General features: G+C 37.2%; 1 protein-coding gene across 1 annotated transcript; it reads left to right on the top strand.

The window, feature by feature from the left end:
- Positions 1-13,714: 13,714 nt before the first annotated feature.
- LOC137834051 (protein NLP9-like) lies at positions 13,715-15,340 on the top strand. The gene is made up of 3 exons (XM_068642116.1): positions 13,715-13,768; positions 14,444-14,554; positions 14,909-15,340. Exons 1-3 carry the CDS (start codon positions 13,715-13,717, stop codon positions 15,338-15,340), a joined length of 597 nt encoding a protein of 198 aa, XP_068498217.1.
- Positions 15,341-15,765: the final 425 nt, after the last annotated feature.

Raw genomic sequence — 15,765 nt, 5'->3', positions numbered from 1 at the left:
ATCAAGTTGAAGAAATCAGATTTTAATGCAAGGAAAAACAATGCAAGCTAACTAATTAGCCAAGAAAAAGAATTAACAAAACTTAAGAAAGCAACACAATTTGCAAAAACGAAACTAATTAAGCAATAGAAAAGCAATAAAAAACAATTAACAATTGCGAATTAGAAAACTCTACACTAGTCGGCCCTAGGTGAGGCTTCTTGGACACTTGGAGCCCTTGAAGACACACTCACCGTCTAATCACGTAATTAAAGAAGTAATTAACACAAGTTAAGTAGCAAAGACAAAAATTAAGAAAACTCCCTTTGTTGATCTTTTTTTGTTTTTGCTATTGGCACTTCCTTGGTTGTCTTTCCTTGTTGGGCCCTCCAAGTGTTTGTGGTGTTTTGAGAAGTGTTTTGATTCTGCCTTTGCCTTTGTTCTCCTTAGAATTAAGGACTTAATTCTCCAATTCCAGCACCTATCAAGAAGACTAGACCTTACCCAAGTCAAATTTCTACTCAATTAAGCACCAAAAGAGAATAAATTCCAACACCAAATTTAGAGGCCAAAGAATAAAAGCAAGAAACAATTTAATTGGAAAACAGTACCACACAAATCGAGTTAGATTGTGACAACTAGAAAGAGTTCCAAGAATATTAGACAAGCAAATAAAGGTACTCAAATAAAGGTAGACACACAAAAAGAATCCTAAGAATAACACTAGAATTAGATTACAAAATAAAAAACAGCACCACTGGAAAATTGTTGTGGGCCAGAGAACGTGTTTTTCCCCAATTTATGCTGAGCTGCCCTTTTGGAATCACTCCAAACGCATGAACCATTGTTTTTTAATAAATTTTTCAAATTCAGTGTTCAGTTACGCTAGCTGTAGCGCCCAGATTTGCACACTGTTTTTAAAATATTTATCATTTTTTTTCTATTGACTCTTTTGAGCTGATTCTTTTTTTGTCTTTTCTGTAACACCTCAATCTTGCATAATCCAGAGAAACAACACCACTGGAAAATTGTTGTGGGCCAGAGAACGTGTTTTTCCCCAATTTATGCTGAGCTGCCCTTTTGGAATCACTCCAAACGCATGAACCATTGTTTTTTAATAAATTTTTCAAATTCAGTGTTCAGTTACGCCAGCTGTAGCGCCCAGATTTGCACACTGTTTTTAAAATATTTATCATTTTTTTTCTATTGACTCTTTTGAGCTGATTCTATTTTTGTCTTTTCTGTAACACCTCAATCTTGCATAATCCAGAGAAACAACACCACTGGAAAATTGTTGTGGGCCAGAGAACGTGTTTTTCCCCAATTTATGTTGAGCTGCCCTTTTGGAATCACTCCAAACGCATGAACCATTGTTTTTTAATAAATTTTTCAAATTCAGTGTTCAGTTACGCCAGCTGTAGCGCCCAGATTTGCACACTGTTTTTAAAATATTTATCATTTTTTTTCTATTGACTCTTTTGAGCTGATTCTTTTTTTGTCTTTTCTGTAACACCTCAATCTTGCATAATCCAGAGAAACAACACCACTGGAAAATTGTTGTGCGCCAGAGAACGTGTTTTTCCCCAATTTATGCTGAGCTGCCCTTTTGGAATCACTCCAAACGCATGAACCATTGTTTTTTAATAAATTTTTCAAATTCAGTGTTCAGTTACGCCAGCTGTAGCGCCCAGATTTGCACACTGTTTTTAAAATATTTATCATTTTTTTTCTATTGACTCTTTTGAGCTGATTCTTTTTTTGTCTTTTCTGTAACACCTCAATCTTGCATAATCCAGAGAAACAACACCACTGGAAAATTGTTGTGGGCCAGAGAACGTGTTTTTCCCCAATTTATGCTGAGCTGCCCTTTTGGAATCACTCCAAACGCATGAACCATTGTTTTTTAATAAATTTTTCAAATTCAGTGTTCAGTTACGCCAGCTGTAGCGCCCAAATTTGCACACTGTTTTTAAAATATTTATCATTTTTTTTCTATTGACTCTTTTGAGCTGATTCTTTTTTTTTTGTCTTTTCTGTAACACCTCAATCTTGCATAATCCAGAGAATCAAAAATTTCTTATGAGGGAAAATAATTTTCTGAAACAAAACAGCCAGCACAGAGAATGTAAAACAGGGGATTCTGGAAAAACTGGAAAAAACAGCAAGAGACCAAAAGATAAACACAATGGAATTAATGTAAAGGAATTTGTGTAGATCTAAACACAAATATGAACTCAAACTAAAAATAAAAGGCACCAAAAGATCAATATCACAGCAGTTTCAAATCAAGCAAAATTACCCAAAATCAAGAAACAATCAAGCCAAACAAAGGACTACTTATGAATTGATGACATTGTGGATGAACATGACTTGACAAAACATATATGGATTCAGAAATTAAAAGACTCAAAGAGCATAAAATGAACCAAAATAAAAAGTGCAATAAAGACTCAAAAACCTAAAAGAAAAACAGAAACTCAAAGGTGTATGGAATCCTATCACAAATTGCGCAAGGATTGTTCAAGATCAATTGAACAAAGTGCACCAGTTCGATCTTCCAAATAGCACACCAAAACAAATTAAAATTTAAAAAACAGCAAGACAATTATGGAAACAAGATGAACAACATGAAATAAAGAAGAACTACAAATGAAAAGACCAAGAACAACTCATCTTTGAAAAATCTATGCTCTGATACCAAATGATGGCAAATTCATGAAGTTCTTCTTAGAATCATGTGAAAGATGGTGCGGAAGCCATGGATGTGTATGAGCAAGATCCTCCTAAGAGCTATGGTATGTATGGAAGTTGGGAGGTTCGGCCAGCCCAATGAGAGGTGAAGGATGTGAAGATTAGAGCCTAGAGACTAGGTAGAAGCAAAGTTTGGCACAAAGTTGGCAGCATAACTTTACTATCAATAATCTTGCAATACATGAGGTTGGCTCCTCCTTTTATAGGCTAAGGAGGACCATATTTGATGACCTAATTGCTACACAAATGTAAGCCAAATGAAATGTAAATGTGAAGCACATGGGTGCACATGGGTGCACATGGTCCTTTATTAGTAAAGGCTTCTAGAAACCTTTAGCTAATCAAGGTTAATGCTTCCTTCATTCTAATGTGCAGAAAATTAAACAATTGTCCACATGGTTATGCTATTTACACCTCATTTAAAGCTAAACTACACTTGATGGGCCTTCACGGAATATGTGCTATTAGGCCTTTTTCCATTTATAGCTTGATCCAAGTCTTATTGTTTTAGACGCTCTTGGCTTGGTCTTAGATGCTCCTAGCTTGGTCTTAGACACTCCTAGCTTGATCTTAGACGCTCCTAGCTTGATCTTTAGACGCTCCTAGCTTGGTCTTAGATGCTTGGTTTGGGTCTAGACGCTCTTGGCTTGGGGTCTAGACGCTTTTGACTTGGCTCTTGCCTTTCATGGAAGGTTGTGCTTGGCCCTCTTCCATCAACACATCTCCCCAAATCTTATTAACACTTCCCTTGACTCCATTCATCTTGAAACATTCAAAATGTTTTTTTAGCTCCCTATGATTCGTCGCTGCCAACCCCGTCCACTCGTAGCACTTAGACCACACAAGCTAGACAACTCTACATGTACAAAAAAGATGGGACGTGCTTTCCTCCTCCTCCCTGCACAAACGACACATCATGGTAGTCAAACGTAGCCCCCTTGTAACCAAGTTTGCTTTAGACACTATTTTGTCTTCCAAAACCCTCCAGGTTGTGAGATGTGAAGACGATTGTGCCTTCAACCTCCAAAAATCCCCATACAACTCCCTCTCCGCCCCGTAACCACCTTGTTTGAGGATATTGTACGCGGATTTGACCGTGAAGATTGCTGACTCTTTGTCTTTCCAAACCCAAGAATCCTCCATATCCATCATAAATCCCTGTTCTCCCAAAACATGCATCAACTGTTGTTCCTGGTTCTGTTCCCATTCAAACATATTCCTTCTCCACTTGATCTTCCAAGTCCATTCTGAATTCTGTGACCTCTCTCCCACTTGCCAAACACTACGAAAAATTGTGTATGTAGTGGCAGTTTTAATATGGAGGTTATTAATAATCGCCATAAGTGTCTATATAATACGACATCTTAATAACCGCCACAATTATCCTTAAAAAAGTGTCATTTCCAATCTCTTTTTTAAAATACCTCATTAATTTGACTCTTTGGATCGAATTTGACTTGGAACCCTCTTCACTCACAAAACCTCCTAGTCTCCCCATACCCTCTTCACTCTCCAGAAACCCTTCACTCACCACTCTTCTCTGCTTGAAACCCTCAAACCCTCAAACTCTTCCCTTCACTCTTCACTATGCTCGAAACCCTCACTCTCACTGCAAACACTTCACCTTCACCCCCGCGAAACCTTCATCATCGTGAAACCTTCATCATCGCGAAACCTTCACTCTCGCAAAATCTTTACTCTCGTGCCCTCTCACTTCACCCTCACTCTCTGCAAAACCTAACACTCTGCGAAACCTTCCCTTCACACATCACCATTTCTTCTACCTGCCATCGCTACTAGCTTGAAGGACGCATCCTCACAACGATTTCAATCGTCATCATCGCAATAGTCGTCGACTTGCATGGTATCATTCAAGTATGACGAAGAAGTTGTAGACCAACACAACAACGATGAGACGATTATGTTCCACGCCAAAAATGCTTATAGTTTCCTCGATGGTGGGAGAAGAGAAGCCTTCGCAGATGAGGAAGGTGATGAAGGATGTGTACTGGTACCAAGGGCTGAGACGTCCACTCAATTTAATTATCGTAAACTGAGGACATTGCTTTCACGCTTGATCCATTCTTATTGATGTGATTCCACTAGCACAATTAGAATGATTCTTGACATTCTTAGGAATCATCTTGAGTTGGTTAAGAGCTAGGCACTTTATCATAGAAATGGATCAAGGTTCTATGAACAAGAACTCACCAAAACTAGTGCCAAAACACAAACTCATATAGAAGTTCCAATTATTGTCAAATTGAACCGAACAAAAAGGCACAAAAGCTAAGCAAACTGAAATTGAATGCTGGAAATTAAAATGAACCGAACAAAAAGCTGGAAAATGAAGAAGAAAGATGAAGAACAGCAAGGCATAATGAAAGAACCAAAGCAACACAAATTAAAGCTGAAACTGCTGAACCAAATTCAGCAAGGAAACAAGCTAAGACAAGGAAATAACAAAAGAAGAAAGGAAGGAGAAGAGAGTGCTCATGAAGATGGATGTATGGTTGGATGATCATGCCACTAGAAGGATGGATGCTCCTAGATGAGTGTGCTGCCGCCACTTGAGGATACCATGGATCCTTCAAGATAAGACTAGAGAAGAAGGCTCAAAAGCTCTCCAATGCTCTCTCAAAATTTGAGTATAGTTTCTCTAATTAAAATTCAAATCTGAAATTTACAAAGGGAGCACCTCTATTTATAGCCTAAGGTGCTGAAATGTAAGCTAAAAAATTTCAAATTTCCCCCCTAAACACATTCTAGAACCGGCGCCTATTTACAAGGCATGAGGAAGGTGTGACCTCTTCCTTCACTTTGGCACCTCCTATTCTACTCCTACACCTATCTACTAATGCACCCCCCTTCCTAAAGCTCCTAACTAAAGCCTAAAAGATGCTATAACAAAAGAGGTTTCTAATGTTTCCCTCTAAGCACCTTCAACCAAAGAAATTACAAAAAGAGAAAATAAATGTCCCCTAGCTCCTAAAGCTTTTAACATGCTTCTTGTAAGCCTTTGAGGTGGGCTTTGACCTCCATGGGCGTCCTCCATTTGTGCCTCTACCTCTTCTTGATCTTGTTGATTGGACTCCATGTCCTCTTGAGCTTGATCTCCATCATACTCCCCGAGTTGGAGAGAATTCGACCACGAATTCTGGAGACCTACAGAAAAAGGAGTTAGATCGCTGACATTAAAAGTATGACTACCTAAGAATGTATCAAGCATATCTAACTCATAAGCATTGTCATTAATCCTCTTGAGGATTTGGAAAGGTCCATCCCCTCGAGGCATTAGTTTGGACTTCCTTTGAGTAGGAAAGCGATCCTTCCTCAAGTGAAGCCAAACCCAATCGCCCTCATCAAACAACAATGCTTTTCTCCTTTTATTGGCAAGTTCAGCATACTTGCCAACCTTCTTCTCAATTCTCTTCTTGATGTCTTTATGCAAAGTTTTCATAAAAGAAGCCTTTTCATCACCATCTTTGCACAAGACATCTCCAAGAAGGGGAATAGGAAGAAGATCAAGAGGTGTTAAGGGATTAAACCCATAGACCACCTCAAAAGGAGAATGTGAGGTGGTAGAATTTACTACACGATTATATGCAAACTCAACATGGGGTAGTAAATTCTCCCACACTCTAGGATTCCCCAAAATAAAACATCTCAATAGTTGTCCCAAAGTTCTATTCACCACCTCGGTTTGACCATCAGTTTGTGGGTGGCAAGTGGTAGAAAATAAAAGCTTAGTCCCAAGCTTGCCCCACAAGGTCTTCCAAAAGTGACTCAAGAACTTGGGATCTCTATCGGACACTATAGACCTAGGAATCCCATGTAGGTGAACTACTTCTTGGAAGAAGAGGTTTGCAATGTGGCATGCATCATCCACTTTGTGGCAAGGAATAAAGTGAGCCATCTTTGAAAAACGATCCACTACCACAAAAATGGAGTCCTTTCCCTTTGATGTCTTGGGTAAGCCTAAGATGAAATCCATAGATATATCTACCCAAGGCATTGAAGGGATAGGAAGAGGAGTATATAGACCATGGGGATGCATTTTAGACTTAGCTTTGCGGCAAGCTATGCATTTATCACACAAACTATGAACATGTTTATGCATATGAGGCCAAAAGAAATGTTCATGCAACACATCCAAAGTTTTAGCAACCCCAAAATGTCCCATTAAACCCCCCTCATGAGCTTCTCTAACAAGAGATAATCTAATAGAGCATTGAGGAACACAAAGACGTTTTCCTTTAAAAAGAAAGCCATCTTGAATAAAAAAGTCTTTGTGTCCTCCCTTAAGACACTCTCGATAGATGAGAGAAAAATCAAGGTCATCATGATAAAGTTCCTTAATGTGATCAAAACCAAGATATTGAGAGGTTAAAAGATTTAGCAAAGTGTATCTTCTAGAAAGAGCATCCGCCACAATATTTACTTTGCCTTGCTTGTGTTTGATCACATAAGGAAATTGCTCAATGAATTCCACCCACTTAGCATGCCTCTTGTTAAGTTTGTTTTGGCTTTTCAAATATTTAAGAGATTCATGATCACTATGTATCTCAAACTCTTTGGGAAAAAGATAGTGTTGCCAAGTAAACAAACCCTAACAAGTGCATATAATTCCTTATCATAGGTGGAATAATTGAGATGACTTCCCTTCAATTTCTCACTAAAATAGGCTATGGGGTGGCCCTCTTGAAGGAGAACAGCCCCAATACCTATGCTTGAAGCATCACACTCAATCTCAAATGTCTTAGTGAAATTAGGAAGGGCCAAGATGGGAGCATTAGTCAATTTTTCTTTCAAAGTGTCAAAAGCATTTTGTTGTGCTTCTCCCCAATGAAAGAGCACATCCTTTTTCACTATGTCATTGAGTGGTGCGGCAATGGTACCAAAGTTTGGGACAAATCTTCTATAGAAAGAAGCAAGTCCATGAAAACTTCGGACCTCATTCAAAGATTTCGGTGTAGACCAATTTTGAATGGCCATCACCTTTGTTTTGTCCACATGGACCCCTTTGCAACTCACAACAAACCCTAGGAATTCTATATGATCAAGAGCAAACATACATTTAGCAAGGTTAGCATACAAATGTTCCTTCCTAAGGGTTTCTAAAACTTGCCTAACATGCAATCTATGGTCATTCAAAGATAAGCTATAAATGAGAATGTCATCAAAGTAAACAACAACAAACTTACCAATGAAAGGTCTAAGAACATGATGCATGAGGCGCATGAAAGTACTTGGTGCATTAGTTAGGCCAAAAGGCATAACTAACCACTCATATAAACCAAAGTTGGTCTTAAAAGCCGTCTTCCATTCATCACCCGGTTTGATACGGATTTGATTGTAGCCGCTTTTAAGATCAATCTTTGAAAAGATTTTTGAACCATGTAATTCATCCAACAAATCATCTAGTCTAGGTATGGGATGCCTATATTTAATTGTTATGTTATTGATGGCCCTACAATCCGAACACATTCGCCATGTGCCATCCTTTTTTGGCACTAAGATGATAGGCATAGCACAAGGACTCATGCTATCTTGCACCCACCCTTTCTCAATCAAAGCCTCAACTTGTTGGCGAATTTCCTTGGTTTCACTTGGATTGGTCCTATATGCTGGACGGTTTGGTAAAGAAGAGCCCGGTATCAAATCAATTTGGTGCTCAATCCCTCTCAAAGGTGGAAGTCCATTTGGAGGATCTCGAAACACATTTTGGAACTCTTCTACCAAATTTTCCAAGCAATGAGGACTATCAACAAGTGATTCTACTCTAAGAGTTCTAGGGATGGCTAAGAAAAGAGGATGATGAGCCACTATTTCCCTTTCAATGTCACGCCTAGACACAAGGAGTGTAGGCTTAGAACTCTTATCTTTTTTATCTTTTTTATCTTTTTTATCTTTTTCACTCTCCCTCTTTTTCTTCATGATAACTTGGTCCTCATGGACTTCTCTTGGAGAGAGAGATTTTAAAGTAACCTTGTGACCATGGAATTCAAAAGATAGTTTGTTGGTAAACCCATCATGTAAAACTTTTCTATCAAATTGCCAAGGCCTTCCCAAAAGAACATGAGTGGCTTCCATGGGCACAACATCACATAATACCTCATCTTTGTATTTTCCAATGGAGAAATGGATGAGGACTTGTTTATTAACAATTATTTCTCCTACTTCACTAAGCCATTGTAATTTGTAGGGCTTTGTATGAGAGATAGTAGGCAATCCAAGCTTATCTACTACTCTTCTACTAGCCACATTTGCACAACTACCCCCATCCACTATCAAGGAACAAATGTTGTTTTGAATAAGACATCTTGTATGGAAAATATTTTCCCTTTGACTTTCATCAAAAGGTTGTGAAACTTGTCCAAGAAGTCTTCTCACAACTAACAAGTCCCCTTCAAGTGGACATTCGCTCTCTTCCTCACTAGATGCATGAGAATGCAATGAATGCTTAATGAGAATCCGAATCATGCTCACTAACTACAATGCCCTCATGCATGTACATACTTCGTTTGGAAGGACAATTTGTAGCTATATGACCATAACCCATACATTTAAAGCATTTAGTATTGGATGTTCTAGTGGGAGACTTAGGTCTAGAAGTAGATGGCTTAGTTTCCTTGGGTTTGAAAGAAAAATCTTTGGAAGGATGTTTAGAAAAAGAATTTTTGTTTCTCCAAGACTTGGAGTAGTATCCATCATTGGAAGCATTTTTGAAAGAGTTTTTCTTAGCAAGTTGGGCTTCCACCTTCATTGCAAGATGAACTAAAGAGCCCAATGATGAATACTCTTGTAACTCAACAATGTCTTGAATATCCTTCCTAAGACCACTCACAAACCTAACAATAATAGCTTCCTCACTTTCTTCTAATTCAATTTTAAGCACAAGCGTCTCAAGCTCCTTATAATATTCATCCACATTTAGCGTGCCTTGTTGAAACCGTTGGAGTCTCAACATGAGGTCTTTCCTAAAATGTGGGGCACAAACCTAGCGTGCATATGATCCTTTAAAGAGTTCCAAGAGTCCACGGGAGGACCCTTGTGATAGATAATGTCCTTTACAATTCCATGCCACCATTTCATGGCATAATCACTAAACTCTAGGGTAGCTAGCTTAAGCTTATGCTCATCTTGGATCTCATGGATCTCAAATATTTGTTCACACTTAGCCTCCCAATCTAAATATACATTAGGATCACTAGAGCCATTAAAACAAGGAAGCTTGACCGAAGGAAGCCTAGACTTTGCATCATGATAGAAGCCATTGCCGTAGTGAGTTCTTTCCCCTTGGTGATGATGTCTTTGTCCATGGACTTGGGGTGGAGTTCTCCTTCTCCTATGCTCATCTTCACGGCCAAAATCATTGGAAGAAGCTCTTGTTGAAGGTCTATGATGCTCATCATGAATTGAAGGAGATGGTCTAGCTTGTTGCACCTCCATCTTTTGCAATTTCTCCTCCAAGCGTCTAATGGTTCTTTGAGCTTCATGTAATTCACCAAGGGTTGAAGCTTTGGAAGGATAATTCTGCTTGTATGATGCATCACTTGAAAATCCAGCCATTTTGGAAATAAAAAAACAGCAAACACACAAAAACAGCAAACAAGTTAAGAAACAAAAATTAGCAAAAACAGTGAGTGTGGCCAGCAAGAATGCCAAAGTGAAAAGAGGCAGAAAAAGAGGTCACTCTCAAAGAAATAATGTCCTTGCACCAATGTGATCTTGAGGCCTTGGAATCCTCAAATGAAAGATGTCAAAGCAAGCACACCAATCTCAAAGGCAACCACAAAACCAATGAAACAATAAAGACAAACAAGAAAAGGTATAAGCAAAGAAAGGTAATTGCAAAAGGAAAACAATATGTAAGACAAACTCAAAGAATAAGGAATGAAAGACAATCAAGAAAATAAAGAACTCAATGAGAAAGTAGGCACACTAAAGAATACTTAAGGAAAAGCACTAGAGTAGATAAAGAAAACAAAAAATTTAGCTACTGGATTTTTTTTTTTTTTAATGCAACTGTGCTTGATATTCACTGATTTAACTGGAATGATTTAGAGCGAACTGGATTATGAAATTTAAACCACAGAAACTTCAAGATGTTAACTCAATAATGGCACTGGAATCAATTAAAAACAGTAAGCCAATTAATTAAGATAAATTTTTTAAAATCGCTGCCAGATTATCGTATTGTTTTTGGCAGAATTGTACACTTTTTTTATTTTATTTATCATTTTTTGTGTACTTTGAATTTTTGAATGATTCTTTTTTTCTACTCTTTTCTAACACTTTGAATATCACAAATCCAGAATTTCAGAATTTTCCAGTGATTAAATCAATTGCAATAAGGAAAATCAGTAAGCACTTTTTTTTCAGAAACAGAGGAGTCCTAATAGGAATAAAAAACAGAATTATGAACTAGCAAAGACATAAAGGAAAATGATGTATTGGAACTTGTATAGGTCTAGAATACAAGTATGAACTCAATTCTAAAAAGAAAATGCACAAAGGATCAATATCAATTCAGAAAATTATATGACACTAAAGCAAGAAACAATCAAAAACAATAAAAGTACTACTAGAAGTAATGACAATTATGGAATAACATGACTAAGACAAAACTTGACATGATTCAAAAAAGAAAATACTCAAACATATGATAGGCAAAAGAAATAAAAACAGCAAGTAAACTCAAAATAAGCCTAAAACAGAAACTTAAATTGCAAGAAATTAAAAGAGCTCTTGAAATAAAGTGCTACACAACTCAAAAATTAAACAAGAACACACCTAAACTCTTGATACCACATGATGTGATTCCACTAGCACAATTAGAATGATTCTTGACATTCTTAGGAATCATCTTGAGTTGGTTAAGAGCTAGGCACTTTATCATAGAAATGGATCAAGGTTCTATGAACAAGAACTCACCAAAACTAGTGCCAAAACACAAACTCATATAGAAGTTCCAATTATTGTCAAATTGAACCGAACAAAAAGGCACAAAAGCTAAGCAAACTGAAATTGAATGCTGGAAATTAAAATGAACCGAACAAAAAGCTGGAAAATGAAGAAGAAAGATGAAGAACAGCAAGGCATAATGAAAGAACCGAAGCAACACAAATTAAAGCTGAAACTGCCGAACCAAATTCAGCAAGGAAACAAGCTAAGACAAGGAAATAACAAAAGAAGAAAGGAAGGAGAAGAGAGTGCTCATGAAGATGGATGTATGGTTGGATGATCACGCCACTAGAAGGATAGATGCTCCTAGATGAGTGTGCTGCCGCCACTTGAGGACACCATGAATCCTTCAAGATAAGACTAGAGAAGAAGGCTCAAAAGCTCTCCAATGCTCTCTCAAAATTTGAGTATAGTTTCTCTAATTAAAATTCAAATCTGAAATTTACAAAGGGAGCACCTCTATTTATAGCCTAAGGTGCTGAAATGTAAGCTAAACAATTTCAAATTTCCCCCCTAAACACATTCTAGAACCGGCGCCTATTTACAAGGCATGAGGAAGGTGTGACCTCTTCCTTCACTTTGGCACCTCCTATTCTACTCCTACACCTATCTACTAATGCACCCCCCTCCTAAAGCTCCTAACTAAAGCCTAAAAGATGCTATAACAAAAGAGGTTTCTAATGTTTCCCTCTAAGCACCTTCAACCAAAGAAATTACAAAAAGAGAAAATAAATGTCCCCTAGCTCCTAAAGCTTTGAACATGCTTCTTGTAAGCCTTTGAGGTGGGCTTTGACCTCCATGGGCGTCCTCCATTTGTGCCTCTACCTCTTCTTGATCTTGTTGATTGGCCTCCATGTCCTCTTGAGCTTGATCTCCATCATAAATCGCATTTACATAGCAGCATTTATAAATCGCATTTACGAGAGACGTTTAGGGTTTCTTTTCTTTTTAGTTGTTGATTGGGTTTCTAATCAATGTTCTTTTCTGAAGAACATGGCCATTATTTTAGCATTTCTTTTGATCTCTTGGTGCATCCATATACCTCTTCGTATTTCATCCCAATGGAAGTCCAAAAAAACAAATAAAAATTCCCCAATGAAACGCATATATATGATGGAGAAAGGCAGCAAGATCGACGAGGAAGTGATGGAGATGTGCCTTCATAGTTTTCGGAATTTGTTGGTGAATGGCGGAAGCATCATGGATTGAAGATGAAGCAAGGTCCTCCTAAGAGTGGTGGTGACCTTGAAGGTGCATGAGAGGTAGGGAATGAGAGTGGTGAGGCCAACTCTACTTGGAAAGGGGAAATTTGTGAATATTAAAAGCCTAACCTAGGAGGTTTTGGGCAGGAAGTGAAATTGGCACAATTTGACAACAATTCACTAAGTATATTAATCTTGCAAATACATGAGCCAAACCCTCTTATTTATAATGTTTAGAGGGCTGGAAATTCAAAAGAATTGAATTCCCTCCCAAAAGTGGAGCTTAAAATGAGCACATGGGTGGTATGTTCTAGAATTTAGCATGTGCAATGAATTCTAGAACTTACGCTCCAATTGGCTAGCTTGGACCGGCCTAAGTTTAATTAAGAGTTTAGGAAACTCTAATTAAACTTAGGTTAGCATTTTAGGTACCAATTTGCATTTTTAACAAAATTACAAAAGAAATATTCTATGCTACTTTTGACAAGAATTTAAAAACTATTCTACACTAGAGTTTATGGCATGTAAAATGCGTCCTCTTAAACCCTCTTGACCATAACTATAGTGGTTGCCTCAATTTGACATGTTGGTGACCTTTCAATGGATTGGTGTTGGGGCCTCTTCCATCAGGAAGGCACAATAGAAAGCAAACAAAAACCTTCCCAAGCATGACCTTAGTAATGGCATAAGAAAAAACATAAGAGAAACGCAAAACATACAAAAATCAATGGTGAAGAAGAAGAGAGGAAGACAATGCTTACCGATGGCACGAAGACAATGCAAAGAAGAGAGGAAGAAAAGAGGATGCATAGTTAATGGAGGAAGCACATAAGAGAAACGAAGCGCAAGAGAAAGGAGATTATCAAAACGTAAGTGGCGTGTTTCTGAATTAGCGTTATAGAAGTTTTAAGAAGACGACTATTTGTAAAGCAACATTCGTAAATCAAACGTTTTGATTTACATGGGCGGCTGTACAAATAGCCGCCCTTGTAAATCCAAACGCTTAATTTACAAGTGCGGCTTTACTAATAGTCACACTTGTAAATGAACTTAATTACAAAAATGCCACTGTATTTTTAACGAAAGTGTTTGAGCACAAAGCCGCACTAAATAAACCGCACTTGTTTATACATTTGCACTAGTGATTATAATTTGTAGAAACGGTTAAAATATTCATCTTTGTGGTTGTGCTGACTAATAAGTGCATAAATTTTTTATGGATATTTTTATGTTCATCTCTTGTTGTAGCTGAGGAAAAGTTAGGAAATAAAATTTTCTAAGAATGTGCATGGTGCTGGTGCAGTCATATTTCTTATGATAAAACTAGGATTAGTTTGCAAAAGTTGTAGCTTTCAAATTATACTGGTCTATTTATAGTCCATAGTCATCCTTTGTAGGCACATCCTACATTCATTAGTACATAATTTACTTGTATGAGAAACCTCTAGGATCGTGATAATATGTTTAAAAAGCATCTCAATCAAGTCAGTTATGGATCAACTCTCCAATTACTTGGAAAAGTAGCCTTTTTTTCTATGTTTTAGGTATTTCTGTATTATGTTATCATTGAAGGTTCTAATGATAAATATCCTTGTGATGACTTTGTGCAGTTTGTAAATTTAAAGACCATTACGACTCCACGACTTCTTCCCCAGGTAATGATAATCCATACTATCATGATTTATCATATTAATCTTTCCCCACCATAGAGGAAAAGCTAAACTTTCTGAATTTTCAATGGAGTATAGGGGCTTGAGAAGTATCATTATCTGGTTTTTTGGACAACTTATTAGTGTTTTTTTTTTTTTGCAAAATCTATCAAGTAACAAAAGAGCTGCTTTAACAAAGATACTTGACGTGTCACATGTCGTGTTTCATGCAGATAGATTGCCACTAGCACTAACATGGATTCCCTGTTGTTATAATGAGGAAATAGGGGATGAATCTAAGAGATACAAATCAAAGAAGGTGGTACAAGTTCTAATGAAAAATGTGTATTATGTATTAAGGAATCAGCTTGCTATATAAATGATGGAGAACTAAGAGGATTTGTTCATGCATGCGTTGAACATCATCTTGAGGAAGGGCAAGGTATAGCAGGGAAATCTCTTCAATCAAATCATCCATTCTTCTATACTGATGTGAAGAGATATGATAGTAGTGAATACCCCCTTGTTCATCATGCCCGCAAATATAACTTGAATGTTGCAGTTGGAATTCGGCTAAGGAGTACCTATACTAATGATTACATATTAGAATTCTTTCTGGAGGTGACCATGAAAGAGAGTTCAAAACAACAACTTTTATTGGATAATATCTCAGGTACCATGCACAGAATTTGTAGGAGTTTGAGAATAGTTTTAGATGCTGAGTTAATAGGAATAGAAGGATCCGTAGCTGAGTTTCCAAAGGAAAAAGCCACATTTTTCCCATGTCCATGAGAAACTCTCAGATAGCATTTATAAATGATCATCATGATTCAGTCCAGAAAGTGTCCTTAAAAGCATCTGACAATGGAATTGAAGCTGCTCCAGGTACATCTTGGACATTTCCTTTATCTTGTGCCCTTGTGAAATTTAATATGAAATGAATGCTTACTTTGATATTGGTTCATTGTTGGTATGAAATGTTGGTTGTTTTGATGATGATATATTGATCATCATATTATTTATTTTAGGCACCAAATGTTCGAAGTGGTGCTCCATCACCTAATAAAGTAATAGGATTAAGTGTTGGAAGCAAAACTGATTAGGGATGAACAATTATGTGTGTTTTAATTTTAAATTATGTATCAACTTTTGAACAATTATGTGTGTTTTAATTTTAAATTATGTATCAACTTTTGAACAATTATTTGTGTTTTAAT

Source organism: Phaseolus vulgaris, chromosome 5, assembly GCF_000499845.2.
Source record: "Phaseolus vulgaris cultivar G19833 chromosome 5, P. vulgaris v2.0, whole genome shotgun sequence".
In the NCBI taxonomy this organism is placed as follows: Eukaryota; Viridiplantae; Streptophyta; class Magnoliopsida; order Fabales; family Fabaceae; genus Phaseolus; species Phaseolus vulgaris.
The sequence above is the reverse complement of the archived record's forward strand: the minus strand, read 5'-3'. Positions and strand labels throughout refer to the sequence as shown.

Excerpts from the sequence above, each read along its gene's own strand:
- LOC137834051 (XM_068642116.1), top strand. The coding sequence starts at position 13,715 with ATGGAGGAAGCACATAAGAGAAACGAAGCGCAAGAGAAAGGAGATTAT. Across the intron at positions 13,769-14,443 it reads AGAAAGGAGATTATCAAAAC|GTATTTCTGTATTATGTTAT; the intron begins GTAAGTGGCGTG and ends TCTATGTTTTAG. Across the intron at positions 14,555-14,908 it reads CTCCACGACTTCTTCCCCAG|GAATCAGCTTGCTATATAAA; the intron begins GTAATGATAATC and ends TTATGTATTAAG.